The sequence below is a fragment of the Carettochelys insculpta genome, chromosome 2 (assembly GCF_033958435.1).
Source record: "Carettochelys insculpta isolate YL-2023 chromosome 2, ASM3395843v1, whole genome shotgun sequence".
Classification (NCBI taxonomy): Eukaryota; Metazoa; Chordata; order Testudines; family Carettochelyidae; genus Carettochelys; species Carettochelys insculpta.
In genome coordinates this window covers 218,653,696-218,673,223 of record NC_134138.1, presented here as the reverse complement: position 1 = coordinate 218,673,223, position 19,528 = coordinate 218,653,696, and the positions used below count along the sequence as shown (strand labels likewise).

The 19,528-nt window shown below is 40.0% G+C and overlaps 1 protein-coding gene across 4 annotated transcripts in view; it reads left to right on the top strand.

The window, feature by feature from the left end:
* Nucleotides 1-16,183, top strand: part of KLHL7 (kelch like family member 7) — a 35,728-nt gene extending 19,545 nt beyond the window's left edge. For all 4 annotated transcript variants that reach the window (XM_074984641.1, XM_074984638.1, XM_074984639.1 and 1 more), the window contains 7 exons: nt 728-903; nt 3,568-3,742; nt 5,277-5,419; nt 6,894-7,134; nt 10,256-10,457; nt 10,755-10,852; nt 15,667-16,183. In XM_074984641.1, the coding sequence (XP_074840742.1) occupies nt 728-903; nt 3,568-3,742; nt 5,277-5,419; nt 6,894-7,134; nt 10,256-10,457; nt 10,755-10,852; nt 15,667-15,950 (1,319 nt within the window). In that variant the 3' untranslated portion in view covers nt 15,951-16,183. The remainder of the gene's footprint in view (nt 1-727; nt 904-3,567; nt 3,743-5,276; nt 5,420-6,893; nt 7,135-10,255; nt 10,458-10,754; nt 10,853-15,666) is intronic.
* The last annotated feature ends 3,345 nt before the right edge of the window (nt 16,184-19,528 follow it).

Below are 19,528 nucleotides of genomic sequence, written 5' to 3'. Positions count from 1 at the left end.
CTTTTTTTAAAGATAACAGAATTTGCACAGAGCAGTATGATACAAACTTTTGAGACTTTACTTGGAAACCCGTGAACTGACAGTATTAATAAAAGCTTATCCCACATAGGTCAACTTGTTCAAATTTCAGAACAGCTTCTACAAGCAGTGTTTCTTTTAGGAGGTTCATTGGATTTAAATATAGTCTTCTGTTTAATAGAAATGAAGTTTGTAGTGTCACTTGCTTAGCACTTTTCAAGGAATTGATTTTGCTTTTATTATAAATTGAGGTCCCAACAACTAGTTCTGTTTGTGCAGAGACCTGTTAGATTAATCCAGCTGTGAGCTTCTACAGATTACATGATGGTCAGTGTTCCCTGTAACCACCCTGTGGCCACCCAGGAGAGATTCATGTGCCATTCAGTTTATTAACCCAGTGCCCACAGCCAGCAGCATGTCTCTATTGGTGGTGCACATCTGCACATCCTTTGATGCACATAACAAAATGTATTCTGCCCATGGATGGAAAATATTTGACGGCACTCTGGTGGTGGTAGAAATGTATCTTTCCAGCCTTCAGAAGAAGAGAAGTATTCAGCTCTTAAGTTGTAGATGAAGTATGGGTAAAACTGTGTGCTGTGTAAGTATGTAAGTACCATAATTTCAGAGGTCCATTAGCACATATGAGAACTTGGAATAAAAACTTTGGGAAATATCTAACACCTTTATTTTCCTTCTCCCTGTATAGGTATAAGTGTATTAGCAGAATGCCTAGACTGTCCAGAACTGAAGGCCACTGCAGATGACTTTATCCATCAACACTTCACTGAAGTTTACAAGACAGATGAGTTTCTACAGCTTGATGTTAAACGTGTGACACATCTTTTGAACCAGGACACACTAACTGTAAGGGCAGAAGATCAGGTAAGACGCCAGGTTTCTTAGTAAAACGTGCCTTCAACCAGCTAAACACATCAATTGAAAGGTTTAAATTCTGACTTACGACGTGTTACATTTTACCATGTCCACAGTGCTTCATAAGTCATGAAATAATTTATGAGCTCTGGCCCAGAATCTTTTAGTCTAATTCAGACAAATACAAGGCAGCATTTCAGTTGTGGAAAGCTGGCTAATTGTGAGGTTAGATTCAAGGAAATGAGGGGATTATGGAAAGAATTCTGTCTAGGTCCATGTCTGATCTCTATTGCCATGGTTAAGTCCCAGGTATTTTTAGGAGCAGTCACAGGCAATAACAGAAATTCACAGATGCCTGTGAGCAACCTGTGATTTCTGCTTAAAATACCTGGGGGATGGTGAAGCTTAACACTAGGGACCCCCACCAGGAGCTGACTACTGGCAGCTACACTGGACTGAAGCTGAAGAAGTAGTGGAGATTCACTGGAATGATGGAATCCGAGACCTCTATTGCAGAATTATAACCTTAGCTGTAGTACATGAGCTGAATCAGAAGAGGAATCTATGTAACTGGAATGGACAGAGCACACAAGAAGCTGAAAATGGAGGAAGAAATGGGATCGATTGGGAGAGAAGATCCCAGACGATGTTTGTAGGCTGCTGAAAGGAGTTAGAAGACAATTCAGTGAAGGGAATTATTACTGTTGTTGAAAGCCTTTATGTCCATCCCATTTGGAATGTGGAACTCTACAGATACTGTTTCTGTATGTTCTCGTTTTCTAGCCAGTCTTTGCCACCACAGGAAAATTACAAAAAGCAAGTTAAGGAGAAACCATGAGCAACTTCCTGTCACAGTAGCAAACAAAACACCTCGTGTGTGCACATGTGATAAGATAAAATTGGCATCTCGCTGACATTAAGGTGTGGCTAGGTATACAGGCTCTAGGAATAGTGCAGGTTACTTAATATATCTGCTGCGATCAAGTATTTACATAAAACTATGTGCATTTGTTTGGTAATAACTAAACAATGAAGCTTCAATTTGTGATCAACGTTTGTGTGGTCCCTTAGCTCTGGGTGTGGAAACACTGAAACCACAGAGTAACACACATCCTACAAACTAGAAATGTAAATTCCAAAAGTGTGTGAGTATTTGTGGGGGTTTGGCTCTTGTGTTGGGGGGGAGGGGTGAGAGGTTGTTTGTGTTTTGTTATGCCCCCACAGCCACCAGCTTTGCCCTTTAAGAGCAGGTGGCTCACTGTGGGACCCACGCTGGAAGCAGGCAGGCGTCGGGTTCAGCCCAACCAGAGCAGCTGCTCTGCCGCCGCCAGGGGTAGGGACCGAGAAAGCAGAGGAGCCTTCTGTGTCTGAGTGCAGCCGGCAGGCTCCTCTGCTCTCTCCAAGCTCTTACCCAGTGTCCCCTGACCAGAGCTACTGGGCTCTGAGTTATGCTGGTTGTCTGAGAGTGCAGCATACTCAAATACCAGTTAAACAAGAATTTAATTTATTATTTAAGGTGGAGACTGTATTGTGTAAACTCACGAGGTACAGTAAAGAAACACTTTGCATTTCTGTTTGCAAGCTTAGTGGCTGTTTGTTCAAACCTTTTGGCACACAAGCCATGGATGCTTTTTTCTTTAAACTTTACACACGGGGACCAGAGGGGAAAAAATGCCCACATGTTGCATGTTGGCATTCTTGGGTTCTTCAGATAGTTAATTACTGTAAATTTAACATTATAGTAAATCTGCTGTTAATTGTTTTAAATATTATTTTAAGTGGCTCTCCAAACAAAAGTGCTTTGGTAATGTGGAACAGAAATAATATAAATATGTTCTAATGCACAAAAGTCCAGTGGACTTGAGATCTCGCTCACACTGTAGACTAGAAAACATGGGAGGGAGGGAGGTAAAGCAGGTACAAGGAACATCAGGGAAGGGTCGGGTTATAAATCTTGTGCTGTGTTTTGCTTTGGTCCTGGTCATACAAATCCTTATGCTCATGAGTAGCATTAATTAGCAGGGTTATTCAGGTGAGTAAGAATTTCAGGACTGAAAACAGAATTGGTTTGTATAGAGCTCTCTCAAAATCTGAGGCCTTTGTAGGCTGTGTGTATCCCAACATAACATGTTTTGTTCAGCATTACAGTATGGTGGGTTTTTCACATGTTTGTGAAACAAACACATTCTGGAATCATAAATTAAACGAGCTTTTAACATAGGGAGAGGTCAGGTGCCTGGTCAAAAAGGGGGCCTGGTGGTATCCAGTCAGATCTACTGACAAGGTACCCTAAGTCTAGTTATTGCTGGTGGAGGAAGTGGGGAGACACTGGGTTATCACCCGTGCCAGCCCCTTTTCAGCCTCAGCCACCTCCTCCCTGCATCAGGCTGTTCCAGTTCCCAATATCAGCTTTGCAGTTGAGTCCCCCCTGACCTAGGCAGGGTGCTGCGAGGGGAAAAGGAATGAGTGACCGTAGAGGGTGGACTGGACAGGGGTGAGGCCTCATGGGGAGAAGCGGGGCAGAGGCAGTTCTAGCACTCCTACCGGAGCATCCAGTTATTTAAATATTACCCAGTTGGCAACTCTAGTTCAACTGCACAAGGAAGATTGATTTGCAGCTTTAGTTACTTCATTGTGTGTTTTGGGGGATGTGGTCTTGTTTTTGTTTTTTAGGTTTATGATGCAGCAGTCAGGTGGCTGAAGTACGATGAGCCTAACCGCCAGCCATACATGGTTGATATCCTTGCTAAAGTCAGATTTCCTCTTATATCGAAGAACTTCTTAAGTAAAACAGTACAAGCTGAGCCACTTATTCAGGATAACCCTGAATGCCTTAAAATGGTGATCAGTAAGTTGCCTCTTAATTGCACATTTTAATATTCTATATGATCAGTTTAGGTATGTGACTTTTCTGTTCTCTGCTTATTCTAATATGAAAATATTTTTCACTGTATTTATAGTAATAACTGTATTCTTTTCTATGATGTCTCATTTAGTAGAAGTTGATTAGCTGGTTGTCAAATAAAAAGCAGCTATTAGAGTATAACAGATATAATTAGAGAAGAAATGAGTCTGTGGCAAATTATCCCAATTTAGCAATAAATAGTCATCTTTGTCAAAATTATTAGGGGTAATTGAAAGGATTAGTGTACCTTTGAGACTAGCTAATAACTTTAATATTTCTCAGGTTTAGACTGGAATTAAGACTTGTTTGTCGAAATGATGGCATCTATGAAGCTTTACTAGGTGACTTAAGAAAATTAAGCCTTTACGCCATCATCTCTGTTGTTCATGCAACTGATGATTGGGTCTAAAGGTGCTGAATGAAATCTCTCTCTCTCTCTCTCTGTGTGCGTGCGTGCGTGCGCGCGCGCGCGCGCACGCATTATTTAAATGAATACATGTAAAAAAATAAACCAGGGAGGGGACAAATCCTCATATTCCTCCTTCCTGATCTGGATTTCTAAGGCATCCCTAAAACTTCATCAAATGCCAGTGATGAATGCAGATATTCATAAATGTTCAGATTTTTGGAGAGAGAGTCTGCATTTGATTTTAGCCTTTCAATTACTGCTAGAATAAACTACATAGCATTTAAAAGCAACACAGAGCCATTCTTTTCCTGGTAACCTAACTCTTTCAAACTTAAAGCTTCATTCTGCAGGGGGCTGAGTGATCTTGATTTTCAGTGAAGCCAAATGGAGGATAGCGTTCTTAGTGGAAAAAGTAGGAGCAGGGTTGGGAGAGCAGGTTATACCATACCAGAATGTTTCCTAAACAGGTAATGAAGTATGTGCCGGGATTATTTTTGAAAGGCCTATACTGTTGCTATACAGGTAAATTTAAGATTTTGGTTTGTTGATGAGGAGGGGAACACAGACCCCTGCCAATGTTATTTGCTGGAGACTAAAAAACAAGTCTGTGTCCTCCCAACATACTTGTATCCCCTATTTAAATTTTTCTAGTCAGGTGTCTCTTTTCGTTTTCTTCTACTGCAGATTTCCCACTTCTGCTTTTTCTGTGCATGTTCTGGTAGGTCAGTTTCTGTGTGGCAGCTTTCAGTTATGCCTTTAAATTGATAGCATGTCTTTTTTTTACTGAATTGGAGCATGCAGGCACCTTTTTATCCTTCCTGTATTTTTGGCAATGCTGGAACTGTCTGACATGGATCTCAAAACTGATTGTTTCCCTGATCCCTATGTGTTCTTCTGTATATTCTCTCCTAAATGGAAGAAAACTAGTGAATACTTTCCTAAGTGAAAATCAGGTTTAAGAAAAACGCTGGATATTTGGAAAATATAGCTTAAAATTTGTTTCTCAGTCTACAACTATCCTCTGTATACCTATCCGTCTCTGTACAAACCCCATGGGTTTCCTTGTAGGTGGAATGCGATATCATCTGCTATCTCCAGAAGACAGAGAAGAGCTAGTGGAGGGCACACGGCCACGAAGGAAGAAACATGATTACCGCATTGCCTTGTTTGGGGGATCCCAGCCACAGTCTTGCAGATACTTCAATCCAAAGGTAAACCATTATGTTAGAAGACATGCATCACCATTGTTGAAGTGTGCGTATTTTTGTGGTGGTGGCAGTGGTATTGGTATTAACTGGGCACTGATGACATACTTGGCGCTGTGCAGGTAGATACAGAGAAGGATGGTCCAAAGATCTTAATTTTTTCAAGAGCAAGATCAATGCTGATATTCTTAAAACTACCTATTTACACACACTACTTAATTAGTAGAGGTGTCAAACTTATTTCTCTTCTGTACTTGATATAAAACTGATTTAGTGTAAAGCTTTCTTAGTAGTGCTATCCTCATTGCTGGAAACATGAATACCAGGAAAGACTAGCATAAAGCAATTGAGTGGGAATGCACTGAGTGACAAATCATAAAGGGACATCTACTTTAAAAATTGCACTTTTCTCTGAACTCTTTTCAACTATGTTTCAAGTTAGTGTCTCTTAGCCAGTGTTGTATTCATAGTTATTGTACCTTGTCACATTTACTGATCAACCTTTGATATTTAAAAAAAGATAGGACTGCATACGCTTGAAGAGCCAGAAAGACTTCTTTAGTGTAAATTAAGAGGTTTGCACATATGACAGCACAGCAGATTCCAGAATTGTTTTATAGAATGCAAGGATTTTTTCCCCATCATTCTGATATTAGGTGCCTTGGCTCTGTGTGAAGATGACTAATGAGTCACAGTGGTGGGTGTATGTTGTTAGTTCTAGCCAGGATCTGAGTGGAGTGGGAGCCTTTCTGAAACAAAGGGAACTGTTGGGCACAAGAAGATCTTTCATGAAAATCTTAGAAACCAGACAAGCTTAGAGATTCATACATTCAGAAACTGAGGCCAGAAGGGACCATTAGCTCATGTGCTCTGACTTTCTGTTTATTGTAGGTACTTAAATATTACCTGGTTATGCCTGCATTGATCCCAACTAGTTGTGCTTGGCTTAAGTACATCTTCCAGAAAGCAAACCAGTCCTGTTTTGAAGATACTGAAAGATGAGGGAGAGAGAGTCCACTGTTTCCCTTTGTAGTTCGTTGCCGTGGTTCATCACCCTCAGTGTTAAACTGTATTTTAGTTCTAATCTTAACTTGTTCAGGTTTGTTTCTAGCTAGGCTCTGGTTCTCGGTATGCCTTTCTCCACTAAATTAAAGAGCCCTTTAATACAAAGTATTTACTCCCTGTCAAGGCCTTACACCCCTTAAGCAGGATACCTCTTGGTCTTTGATAAACTGCACAAATTGAGCTCCTTGAGTCTCTCACTGCAAGACATTTTCTTAAATAATTTTGTCATCATCTTTTCCCTCTCTAGTCTTTCAACATCCTTTTTAAAATGTGGGTACTAGAATTGTATACTGTATTTCAATATTAGGGTCACCAATGCTGTGTACTGATCATGTCTTAAATCCCTGTGCAAATCTGTCTTTGAAAAACTCTCACTGCAGGTAGACATTGCCTTTTTTTTTTTTAAACAATGCAGGATTACAGTTGGACAGACATCCGCTGTCCCTTTGAAAAGCGCAGAGATGCAGCTTGTGTCTTCTGGGACAATGTAGTTTACATTTTGGGAGGTTCCCAACTCTTCCCTATAAAGCGAATGGACTGCTACAATGTGGTAAAGGATAGCTGGTATTCCAAACTGGGACCTCCAACGCCTCGAGATAGCCTTGCAGCCTGTGCTGCAGAGGGAAAAATTTATACATCTGGAGGGTCTGAAGTGGGTAAGACACTGTCTTTACATTAAATGCTTTTTTGGTTCGCGTGATTTCCCTGTTTGAATAGAATCTATATTTGTAGCTGTACAATGAGACTATGAAGTTGATCTGTTCAGCAATAGGTGTCTCTGTATCTAGATGCTGAAAGGTTTCATCAATTTGTATTGCATTTCAAGACGTCATTTTAATGAGTAAAAATCAACTCTCATTTGTGTCATAAAAAATTACTGCAACTGTCTGAAATAAATTAGCTGCAAGCAAATACAGTTTGGGGGTCAAATTCTATTATCAGTTTACTAGTATAACTTAGAGAATTCCACAAACTTTTTTGATTCAGTAACAGGAGACTAGCCCAAGATTTTTTTTGTCACAGCTAATGCAGCACCAAGGTAATGCACTTGGACTGACTATCGCAGCATGGGTCTAACAAATATGAAACCTAAATATCAGTCATCTTAATAATGCCATTTAATGTAATGACATAGTTTTTCAAAAGAGATCCATCTTTATTGAAGGGAAAACCCTCCTTTACATGAGTAATGTAATAGGATTTCCTATCCTCCAATTCTAGGGGATTATTTATTGAAAAAAGTTACTTCTTGCTCATTTGTTTTCCTCTTATTCTTTGTTAGCTTCAGGTAAGGAGGCAGAGTCTAACTTTCTTCTTCAGAAACAGTTTTTTGACTGTGTAACAGACTGAAAAAGAAATCCTGTAAGCTGCAGAAGAAGATAAAACTATTGCCAAGCAAAAATGCCCTGGTTCTGATTTCCCACTTCAGTATTAATTTATTTTAATTGGCTTATGGCTAATTTATACTGATGTAAGTAAAGTCTGTATCAAATCAATTGCTGTAGTGTAAGTAGAACCATACAAATTGCTTATGTAAGAGCTAAAGGCTTTGCAGTCTGCCACAATATCTAATACTGTGAAAATTATTCATAATTTGTCATTTTGAGTTCTGCCTTGCAATAGAGTAAAGCAAGCAGATGATAAACAACCATGATCATCAATGGTTAACAATAAAGTATAATTCCCTTCATAAGAAGTTATAATCTTTAGATAGCATCTGATTTCAACTTACTCCATCAGGTTTGACTTTGTGATTGGGAAGGCAGCAGTGCACAGCTGCCATCTAGTGTTGTGCATCTGAAATAGCTGTTTTCTCTCTTTCAAATTTTTTAGTCATCTCGTGCTGTGATATTCAGACCTAAGTAAGGCATAGCGTGCTCTGTCCAAAATGACGACAGTCCATGAAGGCAGCATGATTAAACTTTGACTACATAAGTTCTTTTCCCCAGCATATCGTAAGAAGTTAATACATCTGTAATAGGAAACTGTTCTAGTGTTTATGGGTTGTCAGTTAAGTAATCTATAGTTCTCCTTTTCTTACTATCAATGTTCAAGATAATTTAGTTCCCCTCTTACACTGCCAGAATTACTTCTAATAAAATAGCATTTTGGAATATATGACAAATATTATCCCAAAATATTTTATTCAACCTGTGACAAACTTTTATTATTCTTTAAGATCAGAGTGAATGAGTAACATTTTTATCTAACTTCTGTCAAAAGTATTTTTCCCCAATTTTCCTATAATATGTAATTGTAAATTACAGATTTATTTCAATAAACCACTTGGTAAATCAGTAACTTATTGTGTATAGCTAGATTGGCTCTAAGAGTATGAAAAAGAAGTTACCAGTTTAATCCTAGTTGAGGATTTCACTGATTTCTACTTGTTCAGCATATAGTCTGTATTGGCTAATATGGCCTCTTTGCCGCTTGTTTGCCTTCATATGTTTGTATCTTAGTTTTAACTTGGAATTTTTTGCTGTCTGGTGCAAGTGACAGAAGTCATTCTCTTTGTCTAAATGTGATTTAAGATTAATTTATATTCATGTATTCAGAACTGATGTTAAATTTCTTCAGATTTTTTTCTAAAGTTCTGTGAGCATTCCTGTTAAGGCTCACTTGCAGAACTCCCATTAGTGTTAATGAGAGTGTGTGTATTTATATAATAGAAAAATATGCTCCATTCCATGGTAGTTTTGCTTTGATTTTTTTATCCTATATTGCCCTTGCTAAATAGAACTGCTGTTTCATAATTAGTAAATATGCATCTTGAACAAAAAAAATGTGCAATATACATTTTCTGTTTCATAGAAATCTGTGCGGGCTTGAAGCCCTAATGAAAATATAATGTTCTGCCACATAGGTTCCAGGGAGTCCGAATCCCTTCCTCCCAAGGCACGTGAGGGTTGTGAGTTCTGCCGAAGTAGTATGTTCCATTCTGGAGGTTGAACAAAGGGGGAAATATCTTGCCTTCAGTCAAGTGATGATATCTGATGGGATAAAGTGTTAAAATCACAGAGCAGTTAGAGGAAGCCATACTCAGCCTTCTGCACTTGCACAAACATTTAAATCTGTGTGAAAGTATCACTGAATTCCTTGTCATCAGTAGGACTCTTTCTGTTGACTTCAGCAGGAACTGGATTGGGTCCATCAATGGAAGGTCGCTGATATGGGCCTTTAGAAAGTGAGAGGGCATGTGCCATCTTGCCACCCCTTGAAAGAAAGTACAACCTTCAATGGTAGCCTTGTAGTTAAATGGGCACTAATCAGATGGAAGTAAGCTATAACTTAATATAGCCACTTCATTCCAAAAAGGATACATTGTGACCAATATTGTCAAGTGAATCATGCTGTGTACTGTCCTTTGAATCCTGTTGATTTGTAGGAATCTGTGTAATTTACAAGTGTTCTTCATCCATTTTAACTATGGCGTCTAAAAGTTTAGCAATTTCAGATAATGAAGTTGACATCAGGTAATCTATCCTGTTATCAGCTACTTGTAAATGCCCTCTTCTGTGCCCCAGTTCATTTCTTCTTTTAGTCCACCTCCCTGAGGGCTTCCAAATGACTTTAATGAAAGTACAAATAAAAAACTTGACCCAGGTTTAGGCTAGCTGGTTTTTGGGAGGGATTAGTAGTGGGGTGAGGTTGGAGGGGCAGAGGATAGAAAGCAAGTTTCCCCTTTGACTAATGACTGAAGAACTGACTCCAGCTTGTTAGTCTTTTCTTTTCAAATACAACTATTACAGTAAATGTTACTTTGCTTTCTTGAAGGAAACTCTGCTCTGTATCTGTTTGAATGCTATGACACAAGGACAGAAAGCTGGCACACGAAGCCTAGCATGCTGACTCAGCGGTGCAGCCATGGCATGGTGGAGGCAAATGGCCTGATTTATGTATGTGGAGGAAGCTTAGGGAACAACGTTTCTGGCAGGGTCCTGAATTCCTGCGAAGTTTATGATCCAGCAACAGAAACGTATGTATCAATTCTAATGTCCTTTGTCACTAGCAGCTCTTATGGATTCGCTCACTTTTCAAGTAGCCAAAGTATAGACAACCAGGAAGAATTGTGCAGTAAGTGAAGAAGGGACAGGAATAGTGAATAGGAACCCAGGATATTTGACTGGCTGCAAACTGGAGGCCTGTGCTGTTGGCACCTTTCCTCCTCCATTTCTTGCCATTCCCACTCCCAGAAGTTGGGAAAGAAATGTAAATAAATGGCCGACAACTAGGCGAGTAACCCTTTTTTTTTTTTTTTTTTCTTCTCCCACAGGTGGACTGAGCTGTGTCCAATGATAGAAGCCAGGAAGAATCATGGGCTGGTGTTTGTAAAAGACAAAATATTTGCTGTGGGTGGACAAAATGGCTTAGGTATTCAGTTTAACTCTTCAATTTATCCACATAATATTGTTTCTGACTATACTCTTTACACGTTAGTTATGAATTACCATGTTTTACTACAGTAGTGCCTAACCAGGAATAGGGCCCCTTTGCACTAGATTGGGGCGGGCAAGATACGCCTACAGGCGGGATCTGGCCCCATTCAAGACTTTTAATTCAGCCTGCAACCCACTGCAGATCAGGGAGAGCTTTGAATGCAGCCCTGTCCTCACCAAAATCTCTCGGAAGACTTTGCTGGGGGTGGGAGCAGCGTGAAGCACTTCCACTCCCAGACCCTGCACCCCAGTCCCCTGCCCCAGGTCATAAGCCAAATCCTGTGCACCCTTCTTCCCCCTGCCCCTCGTCATAATTCCCTCTCCTACGTCCCTCCCCCAGGCCAGAATCTTCTCCTGCACCCATATTTCCTCCTTCACCCAAACTCCTTTCAGACTCCACACCCACTCCTGTACCCCAGTCCTCTACCTCAAGCTCTCTTCTGCATCCAACCTCTTCCCAGACCCGACATCCCCCCCTATGGAAAAGTACAGCTCTTGACTGCTCATCAAAATCTTGGAGGGCATTTCCCCCATCAAAAAAAATCAAAAACCCCTGTGCTAAACACTAAGTAAGCAAACAGAGTAACATACTCCTTGCCCTGAAGATTTTACAATCTAAATAAAGGGGACAGACACACGGTGAGGGGAAAGGGAGAACATACAAGCAACTCTTCAATCTCCCTGGACGCTCAGTGGCAGGTTTAGGGGTGACAGTTCTGAAACAAAAAAAATTTAAAAATCAAATGGAGAGAGAAATCTCTGACCTGCAATTTATTTGCAAATTTGACTCCATTAACCAAGGATTAAACAGAGGCTGGGAGTGGGTCGCAGATTACAAAGGCAGTTCCTCTGCTCTGGGTGCTAATAGCTCCCCATTAGACTCTGACAAAGGCTCACATCCCCCAGTCTGATCTGACTTGTTTTTTCCTCTTTTGATAAGTACTGTTGATAACTGGGCCATTTCCACCTTGCAGAATAGACCTTGTCAGCTCTGGCCCTTCCTCTTACTGGGACCCCACTCTTTAAATACCACGTCCCCACTCATGCACCTGATGAAGGGGGTCTTTGCCCACGAAAGCTTATGCTTCAAAATAGGTTAGTCTGTAAGATGCCCCAACACTTCTTGTTGTTATACAAGCAATGTGAACAATGTAACAGTGGCAAACAGCATGTTCATTCCACAGTTTTTTTGAGGAGGGGCAGTGGTTGGATTTGCTGAAAAGGGGATCAGAGTGGGGGGGGATAAGAGGAGCTGATGTGGAGTAAAGGTAAGGTAAAGAAACAGAAAGGAGGAAGGCTGAAGCAACCAGGACAGAGGGTTCATTGCAGTCATGTTCATGCAAATGAAAGATTTTTAATGCGCAGATGAGTGTAAGACTGATTTCCAGTTTTCCAACTGAACTAGTGGATCAGTTATTAAGATGACATGGGTGTGTTTAAAAAAAAAAAAAAAAAAGTGGAATTATGCGACTTTGTAACTTGGAGGACCACTGGTTGGCTTGGTGGGCTTTTAATACCTTTAAGACACTACCATTAACAATAAAGCTACTTTTGTTATTTTTGGAATGTATTGTTTGGCAGCTACTGCAGTCATACAAAATAAATATAGAAGCTACATCATATTCCTTCTATCGTGTACTCCGTAAAATCTGATCCAAGTCAGAAATTATGACATGGTCAACCTATCGTTTAGTGCTTCACCATATGCTTGGTAAAAATCTGGTGCCATGCAGGCGCACACAGGTGTTAAGAGGCTAAAATTGGAATTTAGTCAGGAAACCTGGTTAGGCACCTCTATTGTATGAAAAGAGCTCTGAGATCTGAACAACCTCACATTATTAAGGGCCCTTCAGTATTGTATCATGTGCAGAAGATGGCAGCTTCTGCAACAAACCCTCTTCCCTTGTTTTCAACTCTCATCCTAGCGGTATGTTGGAATACTGAGTGCTTAAGAATAATTAACCTACCTATTTATTTTGTTCAGCACTGTTTACCCCCCACCTAACTCCCTTTTGGAATTTCTCCAAATGCAGTATCTCTGGATATGCAGCATGTAATCTTGCTCAGTTTCAGAGAGATGACAAGATTACAGATGTGAGGTTTCCCTTGCAGCTAGGTGAGGAGAATTGCTGCAGTCTCTAGCACAGGGGTCAGCAGCCAAAATAGTAAGAGCAGCCATTTTTTCCAATTCGGTAACAAACTAAATAGTTTAAGAGCTGCAATGCATGTGAGTACGAGACAGTCCTTAATAAAGAATGTCAAACCAGACTTTTTGTAACCCCTGTTTAAAGCCTGGTGCACATTCAGTGATTTGTAATGGGATACACGTTTTCTGCAGGACGTTCACAAACTTTTTACGTATTCTATTTTCTCACACTCGTGTGTGTGTGTGTGTGTGTGTGTGTGTGTGTGTTCGTTCCACTGTCTTCCTGATTTTTCACTCCCAAACCTTCTCTCACAGGAGGATGCTAGGGGGAGTTATCCATATCATTTCTTATTTAGGTATGAGTTGTTCATTTTGGGCTTTTAGATGTTCAAAAATAGGAGGGTAGGTTTTTTTTTTTGATTTTGTTGGTTTTTTTACTTTTCAATTATAGCATCGGGAGCCACAAAGAAATCCTTAAAGAGCCTCATGCGGCTCCAGGTTGCAGACCTGTGCTCTAGTAGCTTAACTTCTTGAATGCTGCCGGTGTCAGGAACTTCATTGTTATGTTGATCTCCAGCTCTTCGATATTTCACAGATGCTTTCCTCTCTCCACTGTTCCCTGCTTTCTTCATGCCTCCTTGTATCCTAGATACTTCTCAGACTTTCCTACGTGAAATTGAATTTGATGGAACTGCCTGTAGTAAATACTTTTGGGGAAGCTTGTTCCTACTCTTAAATGAAACTCCTTGTGGAACAGGGTTAACTTACCCTTTGGTCAGATGACAACTTCATTACTCTTCATTGGGTATTTTTGATAAGTGGCAAGAATCTGAGCAAGTGAGAGATACAGTCACTAACCTGAGGGGCTTACAATCTAAAGTATTGTTACAAATCAATAATTAAAAAGGGTCAAACTACATGTTTTGACTGCCCTTGATATTTAACATAGGATTTGTTAGGCAGATCTCTTATCCTGTCTCCCCACGCCTTGTAGACCAGAAATAAAAATACTAAACTACCTCACAGAAGTGCTGAAAGTTATTTAGGTAATGTTTCTGAAGTGCTTTTAACATGAGAACTACTCAAATGCTAAGTGTATTATTACTTATTCATGCTAGCAGGAATATTTTGTTTCAAATTATAATTTGTAATTTAATTAACATTAAACTATCACAACATATTTACTAACTGTATTCCAACATAATGGGTAGTTTCTAGTGCAAAGAGATGTACATAAGTACATTTTATAGGCATACAATGAGACAATCAGAGATAAAAACTCTGCGCTCTGAGCTATGTTCCCTCAAAATTTATTCTGCACATGGATGGAAGAAAATGAATGTGCACCACAGCATTTGTTGATGTGCACAATCCAGTAGAAAGACATGCTGCCCGCTATGGGCACTCTGCTAGTCAGCTGGGCGGCACCTGAATCTCTCATGGGTGGCTGCCCAAATGCCCAAGTCACAGGGAATACTGCCTCTAAGCCTACTAGTTGAACACCAATTTGAAAAGGTCCACTGATTACCCAGGAAGCCAAAATACTATTTTGCAGTTAAATTTTTGTTCAGCGGAAATGGCCTGATTAACTACAGTAAACTCTTGTTTAACTGCTGTTTGATTAACCAGCACACTCAAATAACTGGTATAACTTGCACCTGGGCAGCTCTGGTCAGCGGATGCAGGGCAGCGCTCGGCACTGATTTCCTCTGCTGCCCTCCGTGCTGCATCCGGGCTCCCACCCGACGTCCGCTGGGCAGAGGAAAAACAGCATTAGGGCTGCGGGGGGCGGGGGGAGCCTGGTCAGCACTGCCCTGCATCCCTCCATGCTGCATGTGAGTGCAGCCACCCAGCATGTGAGTGCACTCTCTCACCCAGCATGAGTACTCTCTGTTATCCAGAATATTTGATTATCAGGCAGCCTTCCTGGTCCCATGGATGCCGGTTATCAAAGAGTTTACTGTAACTATTTCATTTCAATGCAGTCACTGTGGTGTAAACTTATAAATAACAGAGCCATTGTCATGGAGTCCATATTTCTTTAGATTATAGTGCTCATAGAATCCCATGTGTCTAAGTAGTTAGAATTTTGGACTGAGAATCAAGACTCCTCACTGCCTAGGGGGTGATTAATGTTGTGAGGCACTGTTAACAAAGAGCTTTCTAAAGTTCTTGGATGAGATACTTTAAATTCAAATTAACTGTGATCTTGTAACTACTTTTCAGCACTTCCCCCACTTCCTTCCCTCCTCTCTTTTTAAAAGAAAAAGCAACTCATCCCAGTTAAAGAACATGTTGCCTCCTAAGCGAGGAGGGGATTGATTTTAATTTAGAAAAAAATATTTCTTGTTAATTCAAGTTTCAGCCCAGAGTGAAAGTTTAATGAATACTTATGTAGTCATTTGTAATTGGAAGTGACACACAGCTGCAACTACAATAGCACAAACATTATCCACGTGTGGTTATGCACTATCTACACAAATGTGTTCTGTAACTGCTCTCACCAGGAAAAGCTATATGATAGATTAAAATGTGGTCTACTAGTGTGAGCAATGGCATTGTTTATATTGCTCATAACTGTTGCTTGTTTGATTTATTTCAAGGTGGCCTAGACAACGTGGAATATTATGATATTAAGATGAACGAATGGAAGATGGTGTCACCAATGCCATGGAAGGGTGTGACAGTCAAGTGTGCTGCTGTGGGCTCTATAGTCTATGTCCTGGCTGGCTTTCAGGGTGTGGGACGATTAGGACACATACTTGAATATAATACTGAGACAGACAAGTGGGTAGCAAACTCCAAAGTCCGTGCTTTCCCAGTGACGAGTTGTTTAATCTGTGTTGTTGATACTTGTGGAGCAAATGAAGAGACGCTAGAGACATAAAGGCCTCAAGGAGAAGTCAAGACTTTCTTCATAGACTTGGAAAATATGGCCATTGGTGCTTTGCTTCTACATTTTATTGATTCTTGTTAAACTAAATAATCTGAAAAACTGAAATGTAGTCTTCACATTTGTATAGACAGTCTTTGCCAGTTTAATTTTTAGTTTGTTTTAAATGATGGGATGTATTTCAAGTTCCTGTGTCTTAAATGAGAACACAAGTTCTCTTGAACAGATTTTTTTGTGTGGCTTTGCTAAAATCCAATCAGCTTTACCCCTCAACTCAGTTACTTATAAAATGTTAATGTAACTGCAAAGAATTGCAAAGTGGTCTCATAAAACTGGATGGCTGGGCAACAACAGGGCAGATGAAATTCAGTGTCGGTAAATGCAACATAATTTACAGTGGAAAATATACTAATTATACATATAAAATAAGGGGGTCTAAATTACCTGTTACCACTGAAGAAAGAGATTATGGATACTTCTCTGAGAACATATACTCAATATGTAGCAGCAGTCAAAAAAACAGACCAGTGGGAATCACAAAGAAAGGGATGGACAATATCACATTGTGTCTATATAAATCTGTAGTGCACCTATATCTTGAATACGGCCTGCAGATGTGGTCACCAATCTTAAAAAAGATGTATTTATTCGAAAAGTTTCAGAAAAGGACAACAAAAAATTAAGGATGTAGAACAGCTTCAATATGAAGACAGATCAGTAACATTGGGACTCTTCAGCTTGGCAAAGAGATATGTAAAATCATGACTTGTGTAAATATGCAATTGTTACTTACTCATACTGCAAGAACTAGGGCTCACCAAATTAATAGGCAACTGGTTTAAAATAAAATGAAGTACTTCATAAAATGTACAGCCAACCTGTGGGACTCTTTGCCAGAGGATGTCATGGAGTCCAAGACTATAACAGGTTCAACCTATACTACTTTTTTGCACTCTCTGTAATCTGGCACCCTTAAAACCTGACCTGTGCCAGATGAGCAAATTTGCCAGACTATGAGAAGTCAGTAATGTCTAGCAGCATTACCAACACTTCACTGCTTACTGGCTCTTAGAAGACATTTAGGAGTAAATTAGAGCAAAATAACAGCACAGAACACTGAGAGCCGGGACTTGTGGCCGGAATTTATGGGACCATGAGAAACCTGGCCACACCCAGGATAAATGGTCGTCCAGCTAACTAAAATCATGCCAGATTATTAATGTTGCCAGATGAGAAAGTGCTTGATTAGAGAGATTCAACCTGTGGATAAATAGGTCATTCAGTGATTATTAACTGGGATGGGCAAGTATGCTGTCCCTAATCTCTGTCCACTAGAATGTGGGAATGGGCACCAGAGAATGAATACCTGTGCTGTTCATTCCCTCTGAAGTACCTGGGATTGGCCTCTGTCGTAAGATAGTATATGGGGCGAGATAAGTCGTGGGTCTGACCCAGTACAGTAAATCCTTGATCTAATGAACTAATAGGGGACTAGGGTTGTCTGCTGTTCCTGGAAGACCATGAAATGTGAGGGTTGACTTCCCACCCACCCTCACCAGGCTCCCCCAGTCCCCCACCCACCCAAAAAACACTTGCCACTCACCAGAGCCACCACCGCTGGTGCAGCTGCAGCTACTTTTCTGTGTGCAGCTGGAGGGGCCACTGTGCAGCCTGGAGGAGCTACCACATGCTCCTCCTACCAGGGGTGGAAGGAGCACATGACAGCCCCAGCGGAGGAGGTGGTGGCTCCTCCAGGCCATGGGAACTTTGGGAGGGGGTGGGAGGAATGATTTTATGGACCCCAGTGGACTTCAGGAACAATGAGAATGACATCTCTTCTTCCTGAAGTCCACTAAATCACAGTTCATAAAATCGAGAGCTTACTGTATGTCTGTTCTTATATGCTTTCTACAGCTAAGACAGACTCTCTGGATATCAAAGGTGAGTGAATATAACTTGGGTCATGAACAAAAATGAATTTTTTCATGCCATTCTCTTTCTCATTTATGCACATTACACAACCACCATTCTATTTGTGACTGTTAAGTACCCACACTTGCAACACCAGGTGTATAATGGATTAGGAGTGATGTACAGAACTCAGATAACTTGCACAGCTCCTGTCTGTCCTATGGCTGTTTTATTCCACTGTTGTTCATACCTCACTTTCATAACTATTTCAGTGCACATACATTTTAAAAAATGAGCAAAGTGTTTCTGTAATGTAGATGTGGTCTGAATATTTGATTTGGCACTTTGAGGGCCTTACACAGAATGGCTTCTAAAATTATCACAAACCTTAGACTTTTGAGGTTTGATTGCATATTTCATTCATCAGAATAATAGTGATCTGTACATTTGGGCACTGGGTTCAATTCCCAGTCTTTTCCTAGGCAAATGTGCTGTAAGTATTGTAGAGATCAATCTATTTGTGAAGATTATGGGAATGAAGGAGATAAGTATAATAGTTCTATTGACTTTCTTCCTATTGGAATTGACTGCAACCATAAAATTCCTTACAATTTTATACTTACAAAGTTGGAAAAGATTTTGAAAAATCGGTGGACTGAAGTATACGGTACTGTAAATGTATACAAATAATCAAAAACTTCACTGTAAACATAAAACACTATCAAAACAAAAAGCAGTCAAGTAGCACTTTAAAGACTAGCAAAATAGTTTATTAGGTGAGCTTTTGTGGAACAGACCCACTTCTTCAGACCATAGTCTTTAAAGTGCTACTTGACTGCTTTTTGTTTTGATAGTGTATAGACTAGCACGGCTTCCTCTCTGTTACTATAAAACACTATAATCTTCCAGTTCCCTACACTCCAGTTTACAGCACAAATAAGCCAGGCTTCTCAGCTAACCTCTTTTGTACACTTATCAAAGTCAATAATGTCATAATTGCTGCCTTTGAAAAACTACAAACTGCTATATGCATAAGATTGTACTGGTGTGCACATTAGTGAGTTCATGAAAGTTTTCACTCTAATTTTATCTGTTCTATAACTTGCTATCATTTTTCAGACCTTTCCCCCCAGACTATCAAGATGGCATTGATTTAAAAACAAAATAATTTCAGTGGTACATACTTAATTATGACTACCCTACCAGAAGGAAAATGAGATGTCTAAAAGATGCTCTGCTTCAAGTTCTGTATACATTTGGTAAAATACCAGCTTCCAGATCTTTCTTGAATCTCTGTGCGGCTAAAGTATCTGACATATTCTCATAGACTGGATACAATTCTACACTGTCTGGGATGAACAGTTTTTTTTTTATGGCTGCTGGCATGGTTTGAAAATTCTGAAGCACATTAGGGGTTTGATAAACTTCTTTATACTACAAATCTATAAATACAAAGAATGAAAGGGATTGAAAATTTGACCATCATAACAGTTTTTAAAAAACAACTTCATTTTGTTGAAACTTCTTCACAGTACTTCTGGTTTCAGGCATTTCTTTGTTTAACAAGGGGTGGATTGATTTTTTTTAATCAGTCTGTTTCAATGCTTTTTGTCTAATTTATTGACCTAAACGAGTGCAAAGTAATGAAGATGGTACTTATT